This window comes from Dasypus novemcinctus, chromosome 8 (genome assembly GCF_030445035.2).
Source record: "Dasypus novemcinctus isolate mDasNov1 chromosome 8, mDasNov1.1.hap2, whole genome shotgun sequence".
NCBI classification, from domain to species: domain Eukaryota; kingdom Metazoa; phylum Chordata; class Mammalia; order Cingulata; family Dasypodidae; genus Dasypus; species Dasypus novemcinctus.
Window position 1 is genome coordinate 129,428,543 of NC_080680.1, and position 20,842 is coordinate 129,449,384.

Sequence of the window (20,842 nt, forward strand, 5' to 3'; positions counted from 1 at the left end):
GCAAGATGACACAACAAGAGACACAGAGGAGAGAAAATAAGAAGATGTAGCAGAACAGGGAGCTGAGGTGGCACAAGAGAGTAATCACCTCTCTCCCACTCCAGAAGGTCCCAGGATCAGTTTCCAGAGCTGCCTAACGAGAATATAAGCAGACACAGAGAACACACAGCAAATGGATGCAGAGAGCAGACAATAGGGGGAACAGGGTGGGGGGCGAGAAATAAAAATAAATCTTTAAAAAAAATTATGATTAGGACTTTGAGCCACATCAGTAGGGCATTGGGTTCCTGCCCTTTGGTAGGCGGGGACTCACAGAGAAAAAACCTGGCAAAGGACAGAGTTGGGAATTTTGAGCTGGAGCCCAGGAAGTGAACACACAGGAGAACACAGAGGAAGAGAGATGGCTCCTCAAACACAAGAGAAGCCCCAGGGAGAGAGACAGAGCCATTCACCTGATTGTCTACAGCTGGCCTTGTGGAGAGAGCAGAGCAGCTGAGCCCAGAGAGAAATGGAGCCCCGGGAAGGGAGGAGCCCAAGAGGCCCGAACCCTGGCAGACGTCAGCAGCCATCTTGCCCCAGCACGCAATAGATTTTGGTGAGGGAAGTAACTCATAATTTATGGCCTGGTAACTGTAAGCTTCTCCCCCAAATAAATGCCCTTTATAAAACCCGGCAGATTTCTGGTATTTTGCATCAGCACCCCTTTGACTGCCTAATACAGCTCTTTTAGGCATAATCACCACCGTGGAAAAGTGGGACTGGCAATATATATCAAATCCTGTTGTCTACCACAGTCTCTCCCTAGAGCTAACCAGCAGCACAGAAGTAACTAGCCAAGCCTTAGAAGCCCTAAAACAGCAAACAGACCTTCTTGCTGCCAGGTGCTGCAGAATCGCAGGACACTTAACATGCCCACAGCAGCACAGGGAGGAACAAGTCTGTTCCTTAAAGAGGAGTATTGTCTAGGTAATTCACTCTGAAATGCTCCTAAGGAGCATTTGAAACCCGCAAGGCAAAGCCCATCAACTTGAGAAGGACATAGCCTTTGGAGGCGCCTGGCCTTCCCTACTCCAGGGGTCCAGAATCCTTTTAGTGGGGCAATGTATCTTCAAAATTCTAATGAAGCTTATTTCTCCCAGAGTCAGTGGCTTGTTTGCTATATGAGGGTTTCACCCAGCTCCACCACGGTGCCAGATTTGTCTTTCCCCAACTGCGATAGAGTAGTAAGAGGCTTAACTGCATGAGCCACATCCACTCCCACAAGACATTATTTTTTTTAAGATTTATTTATTCTCTCCACCCCTGCTGCTTGCACTCACTGTCTGCTCTCTGTGCCCATTCACTGCACATTATTCTGTGAATGCTTGCCTTCTCTTCTTTCTCTTTAGGAGGCCCTGGAAACGGATTCCGACGTGGGAGACAGGCCTTCAATTGCTGGAGCCACATTAGCGCCCTGAATTGCCGTGTCTCTCACTGTCTCTCCTCTGCATCTCTTTTTTTTTAAAGATTTATTTTTTATTTCTCTCTCCTTCTCTGGCCCCCTCCAGTTGTCTGCTCTCTGTGTCTATTCGCTGTGTGTTCTTCTGTGTCTGCTTGTATTCTGGTCAGTGGCACCTAGAATCTGTGTCTCTTTTTGTTGCATCATCTTGCTGCGCCAGCTCTCTGTGCAGGCCAGCACTCGTGTGGGTCAGCATTCCTGTACAGGCCAGCACTGCATGTGGGCCAGCACTCCACACAGGCCAGTTCTCTGCATGGGCCAGCTTGTCACACGGGCCAGCTCACCGTCACCAGGGGGCCCAGGAGTCGAACCTTGGACCTCCTATATGGTAGATGGGAGCCAAATCGTTTGAGCCACATCTGCTTCCCTCACAATACATTCTTAAATAAGCAAGGGGTCAAAGGAGAGATCATGAGGGAAATTAGAAAATACTTAGAGATGTATGAAAATGAAAACGAAACACATCAAAACTTATGGGCTGTTGTGAACGCAGTACTCAGAGGGAAGTTTATAACAGCAAATGCCTAAATTAAAAAGAAGAAAGATCTCTAATAACATAACTCTACACCTTAAGTAACTAGAACAAGAAGAGCAAACTAAATGCAAATTTAACAAAAGGAAGAAAATAGTAAAGAGATGAATGAAATAGAGGATAGATGATCAACAGAAAGAATCAACAAAACCAAAAGTTCATTCTTTTAAAAGATCAATAAAATTGACAAGCCTTTAGGCAAACTGACAAAGAAAAAAGGAAAGAACACACAGAAAAAAATCAGGAATGAAAGTGAACACATGACTACTGATCTTACAGAAATAAAAAGGATTTTATAGGGTATTTTGAACAATTGTACACCAACAAATTAGAAAACCTGGATAAATGGACAAACTCCTAGAAACATGAATTACCTAAACTGACTAAAAAGAAACAGAAAATCTCAACACACCTATAAATAAAAAGATTGACTCAGTAATCAAAAACTTTATGTATTAGCCAAGTGGTACTGATGCAAAGTACCAGAACTCTGTTGTCTTTTATAAAGGGTATTTATTTGGGGTAGAACCTTACAGTTACCAAGCCCTCTGATTCCAACTTAAGGTACCGTAACAGGTACTTTCTCACCCAAAGTCATTTTCCACGTGTTGCAGCAAGATGGCGGGTGAGGTCTGCGAGGAGTCAGCCTGCCTTCTTCCTCTCAAGGCTCTGTAGTCCCAGCTTCTTCTGAGCTCAGCTGTAGGCTGGCATCAGGCTTGTCTCTCTCCTGGGGCTTGTTTCTTTCTGGGACCAGCTGCTCTGGTCTCTCCACAAGGTCAGCTGTAGATTGTCGGGCTCATCTCTCTTCCCAGGGCCATGTCTATGGAGCTCTCTCTCTTCCTGCATATCTGCTGCTATGTTCTTCTTCTCCATGTGTCTACTTCATTTGAGCATCTGTTTTACCCCAAAGGGGGCTGGGACTCAATGCCGAGTTGTACTCTAATGACTTGGTTGGATCAGAGCCCTAATCGTAACATAAGTTAATCAGACATCTCCGCTGAATCTCATACAGTCAAAGGGTTATCACGCCCAGAGGAACAGACTAGTTTATAAACATCATCTATTTTTCTTTTTGGTATTCATAAATAATATCAAATTGCTACACCTCCCAACAAATAAAAGTCCATCAGATGGCTCCTGTTTTAATTTGCCGAAGAGCTGCTGATGTAAAGTACCAGGAATGTGTTGGCTTTTTACCCCCTCTCTGTTTTTCTTTGTGTTGGCTTTTATAAAGGGTATTTATTTGGGATAAAAGCTGACAGTTCCAAGGCCATGAAAAGTCCAACTCAAGGCACTGTAAAAGGTACTTTCTAACCAAAGTGCGTTGCCATGTGTTGAAGCAAGATGGTAGGCTCTATCTTCCTGGACTTGCCTTCCCCTCTCTCAAGCTCAGCTGCTCTGCTTTCCTCCTGGTTTCAGTGGCAAGTTGGCAGAGGAACTGTCTCTTTCTGGGCCTCCTATGTCAGTCTTGGCTATTCATGCTCTTCTCAAGGTCAGCTGTGAGCTGTCAGGCATCCAGCAGGGCTGGTCTCCTCCTGCGCTGCCCCATGGGCCCAGCCTCTTGGGGGCTTCATTCTTGAGCAATCCTCTCCCTCACATTCCAGAATCAAATACAAAGTGAAAAGACAACCTACAGAATGGGAGACAATATTTGGAAACCATATTTGTGATAAGGGTTTAATATCCAGAATATATAAAATACTCCTACAATTCAACAACAAAAAGACAACAACCCAACTAAAAAATGGATGAAAGATTTGAATAGGTATTTCTCTAAAGAAGATAGACAAATGGCCAATAAGCACGTGAAAAAATGCTCAACATCACTAGAGAAATACCAATTAAATCATGTAAAATCATGCAGCCACTACAGGAGATGGTTTGGTGGTTCCTCAGAAAGTTAAGCATAAAATTACCATATGACTCAGAAATACCACTTCTAGGTATATATATGAAAGAATTGAAAACAGGGCTTGGACAGCTATCTTTATATCAATGTTCATAGTGCCATTATTCATAATATCCAAAAGGTGGAAGCAGCCCACGTCTCTCAAGATGAATGAATAAGCACAATGTGGCCCACCCTTACAATGGAATATCATTTAACAGCAACAGGAAATGAAGTGCTGGCACTTGCTACAACATGGTTGGACCTTGAAGACATTATAAGCCACTGACAGAAGGATAAATATTTTTTTTCAATTTTTTAATATAAAATAAACATGGAAAGCAAATCGCAATCTCTATTTTCTCTCATACACTACTACACAAGCATTTAGAAAAGAGGTTGAAAGTGACCACCATTAGCGTTATGTAAACCTAAAAATAATTTCCATCTAAAGAATCTGTCCTTGAACCAGCTTCTGCTTCTGATGTGAAAAATAAATATATTTCTCTCCTCCAAAGTTGAGCAAGCCTTTTAGAAAGTAAGTAGGAAAGAAGTTTTCAAATCATCTTTTTTATATATCAGAAGATAACTTGATTTCTTTTACTCAGATCACTTTATTTCTTTTATTCGGTCTCATCTTCAGATTTTTAATATATAACTCCTGGGATGAATAAGTGTCCAAGTGTGTGATAAATTCTGAGTTCCTAAGCAAACAATCAAAAGATACCATCGCCCATGCCCTTGCAGCATGGTAAGTACAACATATATTCATACCTCTTGAGGAGAGACTCATCTTTCATGTACAACAATGAAGATAGAAAGTGTACATAGGTATTGGGTGTGTTTAAAATGTGCATACAACTCACCAACACAATGTCTTATAAGCATCTTTTTCTTTCTACCTAGTCTGGTATCTCCTGCATGCACTAGGAACTTTCCTGACATTTCAGTTGGTATCTCAACGTCCAAGCAGCACTTGATAGTATGCAAGGCATTTTTACATACACTCTCTCATTGAATTCATGGTAAGTATGTGAGTATTGTTATCATCACTACTTTATTTTTTTTCTCTTCAAATTCTACTCAATTTATTCCTTTTTTTAAAAATATTACATTAAAAAAATATGAGGTCCCCATTCACCCCCACCGCCCCCACCCCACCACTCCCCCCACAGTAACACTCTCCCCCATCATGACACATCCATTGCATCTGGTGAGTACATCTCTGGGCATCGCTGCACCCCATGGCCTGTGGTCCACACCATAGCCCACACTCTCCCACGTTCCATCCAATGGGCGATGGGAGGACATACAATGTCCGGCAATTGTCCCTGTAGCACCACTCAGGACAACTCCAAGTCCCGAAAATGCCTCGACATCTCATCTCTTCCTCCCATTCCCCGCACCTAGCAGCCACCCTGGCCACGTTTTCCACACCAATGCCACATTTTCTCGATTATTAACCACAATAGTTCATGAATAGGATATCATTAAGTCCATGCTAATTCTTACTGTATTCCTCCTTCCTGTGGACCTTGGCTTGGTTGTGTCCATTCCACATCTATGTCAAGAAAAGGACAAATATTGTTCGATTTCTCATACAATAGAATAAGCAAATTCATAGAGGCAGAAAGCAGAATAGTTGTGACCAGGGCCTGGGAGGAGGGGGGATGGATAATTGTTGCTTAATGGGTATGAGTTTTTGTGTGGAATGATGAAAATGTGGTGAAAGTTACACAATATTACCAGCTGTTTTTTTTTTTAGGTATCAGGGGCCATGGATTGAATCTAGGATCTCAGGTGTGGGAAGCCAGCACTCAACCACACCGGCTTCTGTGAGTTGTTTTTTTCCATTTGTTTTGCTTGTTGTTTTTTCAGGAGGCACTGGGAATTGAACCTGGGACCTTCCTTGTGGAAGGTGGGTGCTCAACTCCTTGAGCCACAGCCACTCCCTCAATGTTCTTTTTTTTTTTTTTTAAAGATTTACTTCTTTATCCCCACCTACCTTATTGTTTGTGGTTACTGTCTGTCTCTGTATCTGTTTACTGGGTGCTCTCTGTATCTGCTCATCTTCTCTTTAGGAGGCACTGGGAACCAAATCCAGGACCTCCCTTGTGGAAGAGAGGAGCTCAATCACCTGAGGCACCTCAGCATCCTGGTTTGTTGTGTCTCTCATTGTCTTCTTTGTGTCTCTTTTGTTGCTTCATCTTGTTGTGTCAACTTGCCACGCCTGCCCACTGTGTCAGCTTGTCTTCTCCAGGAGGCACCGGGAACTGATCCTGGGACCTCCCATGTGGTAGGTGGGAGCCCAATCGCTTGAACCACATCCACTTCTCCTTCAATGTTCTTTATTTTTTTATTTTTTTCTCTCCCCTCCCCCCCCCCCAAGTTGTCTGCTTTCTGTGTCCATTCACTGTGTGATCTTCTGGTCTGCTTGTATTCTTGTCGGCAACCGGAATCTGTGTCTCTTTTTGTTGTGTCATCTTGCTGAGTCAGCTCTCTGTGTGTGTGGCATCATTCCTGGGCAGGCTGCACTTTTTTCGCATTGGACAACTTTCCTTACGGGGTGTACTCCTTGTGTGTGGGGCTCCCCTACATGGGGGACATCCCTGCGTGGCACGGCACTCCTTGCGCACATCAGCACTATGCGTGGGCCAGCTCCACACGGGTCTGGAGGCCCTGGGTTTGAACCACGGACCTCCCATGTGGTAGGTGGATGCTCTACTGTTCAGCCAAGTCCGCTTCCCTCAATGTTCTTAGTATCACAGAATTTTACTCTTAAAATGGTTAAAATGTTTTTTAAAAAATGTTCTGTATATTTTACCAAAATAAAAAAAGGGCTGGGGAGAAGGAATGGAAGGTAAGGAATTGGAGCTCTGAGACAGACAATCCTGCCAATGCGTTTTGGTGAGAACGGGAGCAGAAAAAAATGTGCCCAAGTTAGAGGGAGAAGAGAGGTCAGAGAGATTGTTTTGTAGTGAGAGAGGTAATACCAAGTGTCTTAGTTTGCCTGAGCTGCTATCACAAACACCACAAACTGGTTTTGGCTTAAACAACAGGAATTTAGTGCCTCCTGGTTTGAGGCTAAAAGAAGTCCAAAGCAGATGTTGGCAAGGCTCCTTCCTCCACAGGACCGGGGTGTGCGGCGCAGGCTCCTGAGCGCTTGCGCCACGCGCCTTGTCCTCTCCCTTGTCCTGGGGCCTCTGGGTCCCCTGGGAGGCCTGCGGTCATCTGGGGAAGGCCCACCTCACTCGTGACGGCTTCAAGCACCTAGTCACAACGGGTCTCATCCTACTTACAGGAATGTGGGTTACGACTGTTAGTCAGGGTTCCCAGGGAAACGGAACCAACAGGAGGGATCTGTCACTAGTGTGAGATTGCATAAAATAGTCTCACGCTACCCTGGGGACGCACAAGTCCAAATTCTGTAGGGCAGACTGCAAACCAGGGACCCTGACGAAGGTTCTCGATGAGTTCCCGGGAGACGCTGGCTGGAGCAGAGGGGGGAGTTCTCTCTCTGAATGCTGAAATCACTTCTACTAAGGCCTCAGCTGACTGGATAAAGCATCCCTCATGCTGATGGCAGTCTCCTCGGCTGATAGCAGCTGTAACCAGCCTTCTCTGCAATCAACTCACTGCAGATTAAAGTCCATGAAATACCCTTATGTGGCAATGAGCCCAGTGCTCGCTTGACTGAACAACTGGGCCCCATTACCTGGCTGAGCGGACATTAGTCTAACCGTCACAATGACTAAGAGTAGGTGTTTTCTGGGGTACATAACTGTAGCAGTTTGATATGGTTATGAATTCCAAAAATAGATGTTGGATTATGTTTGTAATTTGGTCTGTACCTGAGCATGATTAAGTTATGATTAGGGCTTTCATTGGACCACATTAGGGCACTGAGTCCCACCCCTTGGTGGGTGGGGACTCACAGATAAAAGACATGGCAAAGGACAGAGTTGGAGGGTTTTCGATGTTGGGAGTTTTAATATTGGAGTCTGGTACTGAATCCTTAAGCTGGAGCCCTGGAAAGTAAGCTAACAGAGGAAAGAGAAGCCAGCCCCAGGAATAAAGGAAACTTGAACCCAGAGAGAAGCAAGACCCTGGAAATGAGGAACCCAGGAAGCCTGAGCCTTTGCAGACGTCAGCAGCCGTCTTGCTCCAACACATGAAAACACTTTGGTGAGGGAAGGAACTTACGCTTTATGGCCTGGGATCTGTAAGCTCCTACCCCAATAAATACCCTTTTATAAAAACCAACCAGTTTCTGGTTTTTGCATTGAGTCATGCTTGCCGATAAAGAAAACCAAGAGGCAAGCCTAGAGTCAGCGTGTGAGGGCTCTCACAGAGCAACTCGCCTGGAAAGCACGGTTCACTGGGGTCTGCCGGTGTTCGCCTGCGACGGTCAGTCCCCCCTCTAAGGACTCATTTTACACCCAGCTCCTCCTGAGACCTCCAAGATTACATCTTCCTAAAGCATTAAGCTTGAAACCCAGTGTCTCGTGATCGGCAACAGGTCCAGATGTGGATGAGGCAACCTCAGGGGAACTCGTCTTGCTCTAGAGCTGTGCACAGTAAAAGACAAGTTATCTGTCCTCCCCATATTCAATGATGAAACACAGGAGACCTGCAATAGACACATCCAGTCAAAAAGAAAGATGCAGCAATTTTCAAATCCAGCTGATGTACGTCACCAGCTCCCCTGACTCTGGACACAGTGAATGCTCCCTGCAGGTGCTCCTCTAGTGCAGTTTCCAGTAGTTCTGGGCTTCTCCCTCAGGGTTCTGGCTCGGAGTCATCCTGCCTTTTCCACTGGAAATGGCCCTGTTTGCAGCTGGGGAGCTTTCTCAGCCTGCTTCTTGCACCTAGAAAGTTGGGGGCTTAGCGGCCTCTCATTTTTTTTTTTTTTTAATAACTTGTACTCTTATGGGTTCTTTTTTTTAGATTAATTTTTTATTTATTTCTCCTGCCCCCCCCTCCATTGACTGCTCTCTGTGTCCATTCGCTGTGTGTTCTTTTGTGTCTGCTTGCATTCTTGTCAGCAGCACTGGGAATCTGTGTCTTTTTGTTGCGTCATCTTGCTGTGTCAGCTCTCCATATGTGTGGTGCCACTCCTGGGCTGGCTGCACTTTTTTCACACGGGGCGGCTCTCCTGCAGGGCACACTCCTTGCGTGTGGGGCTCCCCTACACAGGGGACACCCCTGCGTGGCAGGGCACTCCTTGTGCGCATCAGCACTGCACGTGAGCCAGCTCACCACACAGGTCAGGAGGCCCTGGGTTTAACCCTGGACTTCCCATGTGGTAGGCGGACGCTATATCAGTTGAGCCAAATCTGCTTCCTACCTCTTTGATTTTGAACTGTTTTAGTTCAAGCTAGTACAACCTTTAAAAAAACTTTATGGGTTTTCTGTGTATTAAATTAGAACTAATTTCTTTTTTTTTTTTAAAGATTTATTTATTTATTTAATTTCCCCCCCTCCCCTGGTTGTCTGTTCTTGGTGTCTATTTGCTGCGTCTTGTTTCTTTGTCCGCTTCTGTTGTCGTCAGTGGCACGGGAAGTGTGGGCGGCGCCATTCCTGGGCAGGCTGCTCTTTCTTTTCACGCTGGGCGGCTTTCCTCACGGGCGCACTCCTTGCGCGTGGGGACACCCTTGCGTGGCACGGCACTCCTTGCGCGCATCAGCGCTGCTCATGGCCAGCTCCACACGGGTCAAGGAGGCCCAGAGTTTGAACCACAGACCTCCCATATGGTAGACGGACGCCCTAACCACTGGGCCAAAGTCCGTTTCCCTAGAACTAATTTCTTTAGACAAAACCAGCATCACAAATCTCTGAGGCCCCTGTATTGTAGACTGCAAGCCAGGTCCTGGGGGACAGTGACCTCAGGATTCTTGGGAGCCCTTTTGTATGATGGAGAGACTAGTATCTTTCAGAGATCTTAGGAAGGGATCTTACAACCACACTCTTACATAATGTGTCTTTCCTTCTTGAAACACTTTCTTCTTGAATTCCTTCATGGACACTTGACGTCTGCCCAGAATGCTCTCCTCTTCCCAGTGGCACCCTAGCTCCCCATTTGCACAAGCTTGGCAGCAAAGTGTCTGTATTAGTTGGCCAAAGGGGTGCTGATGCAAAATACCAGAAATTGGTTGGTTTTTAAAAGGGTATTTATTTTTGGTAGCAGCTTATAGATACCAGGCCATAAGGCATGTTACTTCCTGTTAAAAAGAAAGCTGCACCTGTAAGAAAACAAAAGCTCACCCAATTGTGAGGGAGAAGAGAATTTTATTAATGATCTTGCAAGAATGGGCGCTTGACCTGGATAAAATGACTGGCGCACCAAACAGCAAGAAACACTGACATTTATACCCTCACCCTAACACGCAGGTCCCTCCCCTGTTTCCCACGACTGGGTGCTTCAGGGGTTACAGCCTATCCGAGTCGTCTAACTAAGTTCCGCAGTTCCCCCCCTCAGGACCCTGCAGTGCTCTGTACACCCTAATTATGTGGCCTAATCAAAGCCCTAATTCATAACTCAATCGCGCCCAGTAATAGATCAGATTACAAACATAATCCAATATCTATTTTTGGAATTCATAACTATATCAAACTGCTACAGTGTCTTAGATCAGACCCTCCCTCATGGAAACTTCATTCCAACGGATCTAGCCGGATGTGTGGCGCTGCAGGCCTCACTGCTCTGTGCAGCATGCATCCTCCCTGGCCCTGCAGCCTCCCTTTCCAGAGCCCAGCCCCATGGGACCCCTCCAGCCTGTGAAGGAATGCACTGACCTTTTGTTGGAGAGAGCCAGATTAGGTTTCCATGGTTTAAATACAATAAGCATCCAGCTCCATGACCTTAATTACCATATGCAAATCATTATCTATTAATATCAGCTCTTTAGTCCTTCATCTCTTGAGAAACCATGTGCCCCATTGACTGAATTTCTGTGCCCCAGGAAAAACATGTCTGTAATCTTGATCCCCTTCCTGTGGTGTGACCCCATTGTAAACAGGACGTGGTGAAGATGTTATTTTTAGTTAAAGTGTGGGTGTGGCTATTAAATCAGGCTTGGCCTTAGTCCTATTACTGGAGACCTTATAAAGAGAGTTCCCGGAGAAACCTGGGGTGGGAAGGCAGGGGAGCCCTGGAGGAGAAAGGAGAGGACCGTGCCTGTGCCAGGCAAGCCAAGGAACTCTAAGGGGTGCTGCCAGCCAGAATGCTGCCCACCCCACCCGGGGGAAGCCCGCCTTCCAGCCTTCCAGCCTCCCAAACCACTAGAGACAAGAAATCCCGCGGGATGTGCCTAGCCCTCCCAGGTGTCCAACGGGCATCTCAGGCTCAGCGTGCAGTGACTTCCTCCCACCCATAGGTATCTAGGCCATTCTTCTCCTCTCAGGAAATGCCGCCCCATTTGCCCAGCTGCTCTGGACAAAAACCTAAGTCACCTTGACTCCCTCTCACCCACTCCCACGTTTCACAAGTCCACAGGCCCCCACTGCTACCTCTTAGAGCCATTACCTTCTCTCTCCTTTAGGGTCTTCCTCGTGCATTTTCCCGCGTACTGGGGTTCCAACCCCCAAAGGTCCATATCCACAGTGCAAATAGAGGGACCTATAGTAAAGATGAAGCAGGTTACATTCCTCCTTGTCTTGAAGTCATCCATATCCTCCCCTGTGCCCCCATCTCCTAGTGCTCTTCTTCCACCCCCCGCATGGACTGGACTGCAGCCAGAGCTGGGGAGTCCCCCGAAAAGTGGCAGGGCGGGGCCTGCGAGTCTCCCAGGCCGGACCTTCTCGCCCCGCCCTCCGTCTCCGCCCTGCCGATACGTAGCTGCGCGCGGGACCCAGAGCTGGGAAAGGGGCGCCGGTCCGCCCCGCCCGTGGCCCCGCAGTCCTGCGGTCTCTGCAGGTGAGTCGGCCGCGCCCCTCCCGGGCAGCAGGGGGCGCGCATGCGCCCCGCGTCCCAGCGAGCCGCGCCGGACACAGCACCGCTTGTACTTAGGGCGGGCCGGGCTTGGGTGGGCGGGGCCTTGTCGGGCGGGTAGCTGCGGACCGGTGGGTGGGGCCCTGGCGGTAGGCGGGGCTGGCCTGGCAGTAGGCGGGCTGCGGAGCTGTGGGCGGGGCGAGGTGCAGATGGGCGGGGCGGGCGCGGGCGGTGAGCGAGGCTGCGGGCCGGGCGCGCGCGGTGGGCGGGCCCTGGAGGTGGGCGGGCCCTGGGGTGGGCGGGCCCCGGGGTGGGCGGGCCCTGGGGTGGGCGGGCCCCGGGGGTGGGCGGGCCCCGGGGGTGGGCGGGCCCTGGGGGTGGGCGGGCCCTGGGGTGGGCGGGCCCCGGGGGTGGGCGGGCCCCGGAGGTGGGCGGGCCCCGGGGGTGGGCGGGCCCCGGGGGTGGGCGGGCTCCACGGTGGACGGACGGGCCTGGGAACCCCGAGCGCGGGCGGCGGCGGCGGAGCGCGACTGGCCCCGGAGGCCTGCGGCATGGGGCGCCTGCAGCTCTTCGAGATTTGTCTGAGCCACGGCCGCGTTGTCTACAGTCCGGGGGAGTCGCTGGCGGGGGCCGTGCGCGTGCGCCTAGGGGCGCCGCTGCCTTTCCGAGGTGGGCGCGGGCCGGGCACGGTTCCGGGTTCCCTTCGCGGGCGGGCCTGGGCGGGCCTCAGGTGGCTGCGCCCTCACCTGGGCCTGGGGCCGCAGACTCGGAGGCCGCCGCCGTGGCCCCTCCTCGCCGGGCCGGCCCAGGTGTCACCGCCGGCCCGGGGCTCGGGCTGGGTGCGTCCAGTCCGGCCACGGGGAGGGCGTGGCCGCCGACGGCGCAGACCCGCAGGGTGGGAGGCGGCGGCTGTCGGGGCGGGGCGGGGCGAGACCCTGGCGGCACAGCCTCTCTGCTCTTGCCCCTTTCTGTCCTGGCAGCGGTCAGAGTCAGGAACGTAGCGTAGAGCTTGTCCACCTTGCTTGTCCACCTCGATCTGGTCGCATGCCTGCCTCCGGGCCTCCTGTCGGGCCCAAGGGTCGGCAGCGGCGCGCACCTGCTGGGCCTCCTCACCTGGGAACTGGTTCACGGCCAGGCACACCCCTGCACTGTCGCCTGAGGCTCAACCAGCCGGGAGGCTCCTGCTCATCTTACCTGGCCCGGTGGGCAACTGGGAGCTGAACCTGAGCCCTCCTGGCCGCCCCTCTGCCCACGCCGCTCCTCTTCCGCAGAGTTCTGGGGCTTTGGGACTGGGGATCGGGTTTCGGTGGTGGCCCCTGCCAGGGCACTGCCGAGGTGTCTCTTCTGCCTGTGTGGGGTGTGGCCACCTCTGGGGGACTTCACAGCTTGGCCTCTGAGGGTGGGGTGGATGGGGTGCCTACTAGAGGGGCCAGAGCCGTCGCTGCTGTGCCCCATGCCCACATCCCTGGCTCTGAGCCCCCACCCCCAGCTCCGCCTTGGCGGGCTGCCAGAGCTGATGGGGTGCTGGGTCTGGGCCATCCACCGACAGTCCTGGGCCTCTGTGTTGCTGACACTGTGGCACCACTGGTGTGGGCCGAGAGCCACTGTACCCCTCTTGGCCATGCTCCTCTCCCCTGTGAGCCTGGGGACAACACATCTGACCCACCTCTCCACTCTTTGACACTGCGGGGGTCAGGGTAGGGGCTGCCAGGCTGTGGCCCCTCCCGTGTGATGACCGTATCCTCCTCCTTCCTTGTATCCCTGGATTGAGTTCGGGGTGGGAGCAGGTGCAGTGGTGGCAGGGGATACATGCGAGGAGTGGGCAGTCAACGTGTGGAAGTGGGTCAGAGACCAAAAGGCTCTTGGGTGAGAGGACAGTGCGGCTCATCGGCAAAGAAGGATGTGCTCGTGGGCTGGGGGAACTCCACGCAGAGCCTCCCTGCCTGCACGCCCACCCTGCTGCCTCCTCCCGTTGCTGGGGTCTCGCGACAACTCGTTGCTGATCACAACAAAGGCGTGGTCTGAGCTGCGTGTGAATGCCCAGGGCTGGGCTGAGCCCCTTGGTCTCCGTGTGGCCAGGACATGCTGCCAGCTGTGCCAGGGGACGCTGGGGGGCTCCAGCTGATGGTCCTGGCTCTGAGTGAGGAGTAGGGGGACAGTTGTGGCCCAGAAAGCAGATTATTCAAAAGGAGACGGTGCTCTGTGTGTGCTGGGGCCGTTTGGGGGTTCCTCCAGTGCAGCTGGGGGTGGGAAAGGAAGGGCCAGTGATGTAACCAGGGGCCTCCACCCCCAGGAAATACAGAAAGAAAGGGCGGCCCGCTTGCCCGGGAGCTTCCGGCGTTACTCACCAAGTGCTTGTTAAATGAGTGACCCTGGTGACGTGCACACTGGCTGCTGCAAGCACCAGGTGGGGGGCCGGGTCAGGCACCGCTCAGGGCTGGTTGTCAGGCTGGGCCTTTCGAGGTGGGCAGTGAGGAGATATACAGATAGTCCACATTCAGCCTTCTGCCCGCTTGTCTGTCACAGATGAACTCTTTTTATAGCAACCCAGGAGGTGGGTACTGTTGTTATTCTCATTTTATAGAGTTGGAAACTTAGGGCAGAAGGAGAAGTGGCTTCTTGTACTGGAAGACTGTGGCACTTGGGGCAGGGAGGGGGGTTGTTTCCGGTAAAGGAGTGAGTCTTCACGTCTGTGCTGCTGAGCGGGGCTACTGGTGGGAGGAGGGAGGACCCCTGGATGCGAGAGGGCTGGCTCAGGAGGAAAGCAGGGGTCTGAGAGTTACTCTTGTAACAAACCAAATCAGGATTCTCCTTTAAGAACCAGACTAACAGCAGACCTAGCAGGTAGGCTGCAGCTTCCCAACCACGGACACTGGTCAGTTTGGCGGATACCTTTGGTTATGTGTTGGAACGTTGTTAGACAACTCTTTTTAAGACCTAGATCGCGGGCACAGCCCTCATGGCTCTGCAGCCTGCACCGCTAGTTGGTGCTATCGTGGGGGCCGAGCCAGGACAGTGGGGAGCAGAGGGACTGTGCCATAGGGGATGCTGGGTATGGGTGTTTGCTCCTCCAGGAGGATGTGCTTCAACCGCAGCATTGGTAGGACGCATGGCGCTGCAGGGTCACTATCAAAAGGGGTTTAACTGTTATCACCTTGGAGTGTCTATTTTCCAGATGTTTAAACACGTGTCAAAATATTTAACATTTGCATATGTATTGGGTTAAAACGGTAAGTTGTTTGTGTTTTCCCTGTTTCCTATTGAGGTTGGACATCTGTTCCAGTTATCTAGTGCCAAACCACTCCTGAACTAAGAGATTTAAAACAACCACTTTAGTTTTCCCCATGGTGGTGTGGGTTAGGAATTGGACAGTGGTGGGCTGGGCGGTTCTTTGGCTCCATGTGCCATCACCCAGGGTCACTTGAGGGCATTCAGCCAGCACCTGGGCCAGCCGGGCCACGGTGACACCTCTGGGTTCTCTCTGGACCATCAGCTGGCGTGAACCCTCTTCTCATTAGCGTGTGGGTCAGCTGCCACCTATCTCCTCTGGGGATTGCCCCTCAGTGCTCCCTGCCTGTGGCTCTCTCGGGCCATCTCTTGCCTTGTAGGGGCGGCTCTGGCGTTCCCGGTTTCCTGGCCCTGGGAGGGGATGGCTGAAGGAGCATGGATTTGAGCTCAATTGGGGCAGCAAAGCTAGGCTGGAAGGAGCCCCAGGAGGCACGGATCTCCGTCAGGGTGGAGGCCTGGGTCTGGTTGCTGCAGAGAGCTGCTCGGGACTGTGGCTGAGCTGGGGGTCGTGTGCACAGCCTGGTGGGTGACCCAACGGGGCCTGCGTGTGCAGGACACCATTGTTCTTCTGCCTGCTGGCTCTGTGGGGCTGTCAGGGTCTGAGTTATGGCCTGCCCTGCCCTGCCCGTCAGGCCATGGGAGAAGAGGGGCCATCTGGAGGCCAAGGTCTTTGGCCTTGACTCAGCCCTGTCTGGGGGTGGGGTGGATGGAGCTCCCGGGTTACCTGTTGCTGTGAGCAGGGCCTGTCCGCCCTCACCTCTTGGTTGGACCTGGTTGTCCAGTAGTGGCCCTGGGCACATGTCTGTCAGATGGGGCCATTCTAGCTCTGGACCACAAAACCACAGAAGCCTCTGCAGCGAACAGTTCCTGGTCTGGGCACTCCCCAGGGGCAGGGCAGAGGCCAAGCCAGCAGCCCTCCTGGGCAGTGCTGGCCAAAGAAGCCAAGGACTGTTGTACCAGGGCACTAGACTGTGGAGTGCCAGCACCTGCTCCAGCAGGTCTGCCCACATTCCTGCAGTGTGAGGGCTAGCCCTGAGCTTCCTGGAGTGTGAAGGGTTGCCTCCCCAACTGGGGGGGATGTGGGGCCAGAGGGCACATCCCTGCGGCCCTCTGTTAATCAGCTGTGGCCCAGGTGTGGCTGGGAGCCAGGGTCATCAAGTCGGGGCAGTCCAGGGTCATCTGGGTATTGTGGGACCCTCTTGCTCTGGACTGAAGGACAGATAGAACTGTGCTCATCAGGCTGGGGCATCCCGAGAGAGGGGCAGCAGGAGGTGCCCTCTGGCAGGAGGCGGGCCCAGCCTGGGTGGACTGCCTGGCTCCCTGGGTGCTGCCCAGCCCTGCCAGAATTCCCATGCCCGGGGCAGGGAAGGGCGTCTTGGTAGAGGTTCCGGCTGGCCGGGGCAGCCCCGACCAGGGGCCTGGCTCGGCTCACGGTGCCCTCCCTGTTGCAGCCATTCGAGTGACCTGTATGGGTTCCTGCGGCGTTTCCAACAAAGCCAACGATGCAGCCTGGGTGGTAGAGGAGGGCTACTTCAACAGCTCCCTGTCGCTGGCCGACAAGGGTGAGTCAGGGAGCCAGTCCCCGTCTCATCCCAGGCTGACCCTGGGACAACCCCTGGCTGGGGAGGTGTTGGACAGTTGCCCTGTCTGCCGACTCCCCTCACCAGCCCAAGCTCTCCCGGGCTCTCCCCAGCAGGCACTGGGGCATTGCTTGATAGGGGCTGGGGGGTGAAGGGATCCAGCTTCTCCTCGTGCTGGATTTGGGTGGGTGCAGACTCCAAAGGAGCTGGTCACTCTGCTCCCACCACCCCCCTTGTTCAAGTCTGTCCCTTGTGCTGTGCTCAGGCCACGCCCCTGGCTGCTGTGGCCCTGGAGACAGAGGCTGGGAGGCCCAGCCAGGTGTGGAGGTACGGCAGGTGGTGTGAGCTGAGCACGTGTCTGCCGTGGGGCCTCGGAGATCCTGACCCCTCTGGGAGGGGGAGGGGGTGCCCAGGTGACCCTCTGGAGCCCTGTGGTTGCTCTGTGGAAGCTTCCTGAGGCAGCTCGGTCCCCTCCCCCCACTCCTTTGTCCTGTCTCTGCAGGGAGCCTGCCTGCTGGCGAACATACCTTCCCCTTCCAGTTCCTGCTTCCTGGTGAGACTCTGCTGGGCTGAGGTTGGGTAGTGGCAGCTGAGGCCCTGGAGGGGGCGGGCCTGGTGCAGCGCCTGCTCTCTCCCCAGCCACAGCACCCACGTCCTTCGAGGGCCCTTTTGGGAAGGTGGTGCACCAGGTACGGGCCACCATAGACACGCCACGCTTTTCCAAGGACCACAAGTGCAGCCGCGTGTTCTATATCCTGAGCCCCCTGAACCTGAACAGCATCCCAGACATCGAGGTGAGGATGGGCCAGGACCCCTCCCTCGCAGGCGTGGAGCTGGGCCAAGGCGGGGCAGACAGGGCCCTGGAGAGCCTCTGTCCTCTGTCCTGAGCTGGCCGAGCTGGTGTCCCGGGCAGGGGCAGTCCTGGGGCCACAGGGGCCCGGCCTGCCCTTGCCTGCCTAACCTGGTCCCATGCTCGCCCCTCTCCCCAAGCAACCCAACGTGGCCTCCACCACCAAGAAGTTCTCCTACAAGCTGGTGAAGACGGGCAGCGTCGTCCTCACGGCCAGCACAGACCTCCGCGGCTACGTGGTGGGCCAGGTGCTCCAGCTGCACGCAGACATCGACAACCAGTCGGGCAAGGACACCGGCCCTGTGGTGGCCAGTCTGCTGCAGGTCAGAGCCCTGCTCCGGTGGCCCTGGGCCTACCCCTGCGGGAAAGGGGAGGGGGGGCGCAGGCTCACGGGCCGGGCCCTCCCCAGAAAGTGTCCTATAAGGCCAAGCGCTGGGTGTTCGACGTGCGCACCGTCGCCGAGGTGGAGGGCGCCGGCGTCAAGGCCTGGCGGCGCGCGCAGTGGCAGGAGCAGGTGCTGGTGCCGGCGCTGCCCCAGTCGGCCCTGCCGGGCTGCAGCCTCATCCACATCGACTACTACCTGCAGGTGCGCGGCGCGGCCCGGGCGGGGGCGGCGGCGGCCCTAGGCCCCTCACGGCCCCTCTCCCCCCAGGTCTCGCTGAAGTCCCCGGAGGCCGCGGTGACCCTCCCGGTCTTCATCGGCAACATCGCTGTGAACCACGCCCCGCCGAGCCCGCTGCCGGGCCCGGGCCCGCCCCCCGGCGCCGCCCCCGCCCCTGTGGTGCCCTCGGCGCCTCCGCAGGAGGAGGCGGCGGAGACCCGGGGCGCGCGCCCCTTGGACCCGGTTGCCCTCACCAAGAGCCACTCGCAGCCGCCGCCGCCCGCGCCCGCCGCCTTCAGCCCCGCGCGCGGCGGCCCCGGGCCCCACCCTCGGGGTGGCAGCCCCGCCGCCCACGCGCTGCCCCCGCCCCTGTGCGTCTCCACGGGTGCCACCGTGCCCTACTTTGCGGAAGGCGCGGGCGCGCCGCCGCCCGCCGCCAGCACCTCGACCCTGCCGCCCGAGTACAGCTCGTGGGGCTACCCCGATGGTGAGCGGGGCGGGCCTGGCGCCGGCCGGGCAGGGCGGGGGCGCCCCGGGAGCCCGCGCAGACCCCGCTCTCTCCCCGCAGAGGCCCCGCCCACCTACGAGCAGAGCTGCGGCGGCGTGGAGCGCGGCCTGAGCCCCAGGAGCTGACCCCGCGGCTGCCCCCCCGGGCGCTGGCGGCCCGGCCCTCGTGCCTTCCCTCCGGGCCTGGCCCGGCCACTCAGGACCCCGGACGGCGGGCCGCCCTCGCCCCGGGCCCAGAGCCCGGGTCTGCCCCTGCTCGCCCCCGTGCGCGGTCGGGAGGGGGCGGCGTGCTTGCAGCTGGAGAGACTTGGTGTAAATAAAGAGCTTGATTTGTAGAGCTGGGCAGAGGCCGGCCTGGGAGAGGGGCGGGCATCCTCGTCCTGCCCCCGCTGGGCGTCTCCCACCTCCGGGGCGCTCACTTCATCACAAACCCATCCCCGGCACCCCAGCCTCCCGACCCCTCAGCGGGCGGCGGGGGCGGGGGCCCTGCAGTTGGGGGCGTCTGCTGCAGGGAGCTGCTTTGGCTGAGCGGAGGCCAGCTTCCGCACGCCTCCTGGAGCCGGACTTGAGTGCCTCAAGCTTGGGCCTTAGCTGAAGGGGCTGTGATGTGGCAAGAAGACCATCCGGTTCCACTGTCCTAGAGCCAGCCTCGGCCTCGCGGGGTCCAGCACCCACTGTTCCAGCAGCCCAATTTGGACGTTTTGTGCTTAAGAAAACACTTGGTGGGTGGGGGGAGGGCCTGCTCCAAGACCCCTCCCCCAGTGGAAGTTCCTTCCCCTGGGATCCTGCGTTCTCAATGACACCACGGCCAAGTCTGGCTCTGGGGAAACTGCTTTTTGGCTCCTACGAGTACACGGGACTCCTCTCGCAGTTTCTGAAATGACAAGACTGTCATCCGGGACCCCAGGAACCAAAGAGCAAACTTAAAAGCCTCTGGTCTGTAGAGCACAGTCTCCCAAGGGGAACCCTGCCCCGCCCTCTGAGGCCAGTGGCCCCGGGGGCACTTTGGGAAGCTCTGCAGGCGGTGGTTGCTGCCATGCTGCCACTCTGGTTCAAATTCCAGTTCTGCTATTTGGTGAAGGGGTGCCCTTGGCTAGGTGTGAGGCCAGTTTCCTTATCTATAACAAGCCCCTGGGACTAACAGGGAACAGGTCAAATGTCCCCTTCCCCCAAATATTATGCAATAGTTTATGCCTTGTGCTTATACAATCCCGAGGTGGCAGGCCCAGGCCTGAGGCAGTTTTCCTGCACAAATGTGCCTTCCATCCCAGGGTTCTGGGTGGTGGTTGCAGTTTTTGCCATCCCTCAGCCTACTGAAGGGGAAAACGGACAAGGGGCTTGCCCTCCAGCATTTTAAGGGAAAGGTTGAGGTCGCTTTTGCATACATCCCATTGGTCAATCCCTGCTGCCAGGGTGGCACAGTAATGTTTTTAGCCAGGCAGCCATGTACCCGATAAAAATTTATTTGTGGGATAACAGGAGGATGAATATTGCAGAAAGCAAAATGTATGTGACAAGTGGTATAATCTACAAAACACCTACCAGTAAAAAGAACAGCAAGAACCAAAAACGTGCTAGGAGCAGTGTAGCCTCATGGTTGAAAGGATCTGCAGCCAGCCCTGCCTGGATTCTAATCTCTCCTCTCTTGCCAGCCTTGGGACCTTGAAAAAGGTACTCTATTATTTTGCTTTAGCTTGTTCACCTATACAAGTTGGGTAGAACAGTGCCTGACTGAGCTAACTCATCATATGCTGACTGTGAGAAGTGACCAGTGGTCTTACTAGGGCAGACCACAGACTGCAAATGGGGGAATAAAGTGTGCCCGTGGCCTCCTGACAAACACATTTATAGTCAATATTTCCTGGGAAAGGATTTTTCTCAACATTATCATTCCTTCAACAAATACTAATTTTGTCTCCTGTGTGGCAGGCACTATCCTAGGCACTGGGGCACAACAAAACAAAAATTCCTGATTGCCTCACCTAAACTTAGTCTAGTGGGGGAGAGAGTGCAAAATTAGTAAGATTGTAGGAGGGTCAGATATAAAATGCTTTGGAACAAAATATCAAGGCAGTTCTAGGGGTGGGATATCAACTCAAACGGGGAGGCAAGGGAAGGCTTCCCTGCAGAGGTGACATTGAGCATGGTAAGGAAGTGAGAGTGCAGAG

General features: G+C 54.1%; 1 protein-coding gene and 1 long non-coding RNA gene across 6 annotated transcripts; one reads left to right on the forward strand and one right to left on the reverse strand.

Annotated features, from left to right (window-relative positions):
• Positions 1 to 2,303: 2,303 nt before the first annotated feature.
• Positions 2,304 to 11,886, reverse strand: LOC139439534 (uncharacterized). Of its 2 annotated transcripts, XR_011649542.1 has the most exons (3): positions 11,715 to 11,886; positions 11,444 to 11,536; positions 2,304 to 3,660 (listed from the first exon to the last, which is right to left on the reverse strand). It is a non-coding gene; the product is annotated as an uncharacterized lncRNA (long non-coding RNA). The 2 variants fall into 2 exon arrangements; XR_011649541.1 differs by lacking the exon at positions 11,715 to 11,886 and having other exon boundaries at positions 11,444 to 11,704.
• A 431-nt stretch (positions 11,887 to 12,317) lies between these two features.
• On the forward strand, positions 12,318 to 19,009 carry ARRDC1 (arrestin domain containing 1). Of its 4 annotated transcripts, XM_058302805.1 has the most exons (8): positions 12,318 to 12,517; positions 16,588 to 16,698; positions 17,219 to 17,269; positions 17,356 to 17,510; positions 17,707 to 17,889; positions 17,976 to 18,152; positions 18,219 to 18,654; positions 18,736 to 19,009. In XM_058302805.1, exons 1-8 carry the CDS (start codon positions 12,400 to 12,402, stop codon positions 18,798 to 18,800), a joined length of 1,296 nt encoding a protein of 431 aa, XP_058158788.1. In that variant the 5' UTR covers positions 12,318 to 12,399; the 3' UTR covers positions 18,801 to 19,009. The 4 variants fall into 4 exon arrangements, with proteins under 4 accessions (XP_058158788.1, XP_058158790.1, XP_058158789.1 ...); XM_058302807.2 differs by lacking the exon at positions 12,318 to 12,517 and adding an exon at positions 12,953 to 13,050 and having other exon boundaries at positions 17,976 to 18,654; XM_058302806.2 differs by lacking the exon at positions 12,318 to 12,517 and adding an exon at positions 14,072 to 14,402 and having other exon boundaries at positions 17,976 to 18,654.
• The last annotated feature ends 1,833 nt before the right edge of the window (positions 19,010 to 20,842 follow it).

What these genes read in the sequence shown, in the direction of transcription:
- ARRDC1 (XM_071217144.1), top strand. Translation starts at nt 16,214, where the DNA reads ATGTGGGGCCAGAGGGCACATCCCTGCGGCCCTCTGTTAATCAGCTGT. An exon ending in GTTAATCAGCTGTGGCCCAG is followed by an intron (nt 16,269 to 16,587) that starts GTGTGGCTGGGA and finishes TCCCTGTTGCAG; the next exon opens with CCATTCGAGTGACCTGTATG. An exon ending in CTTCCAGTTCCTGCTTCCTG is followed by an intron (nt 17,270 to 17,355) that starts GTGAGACTCTGC and finishes CTCTCTCCCCAG; the next exon opens with CCACAGCACCCACGTCCTTC.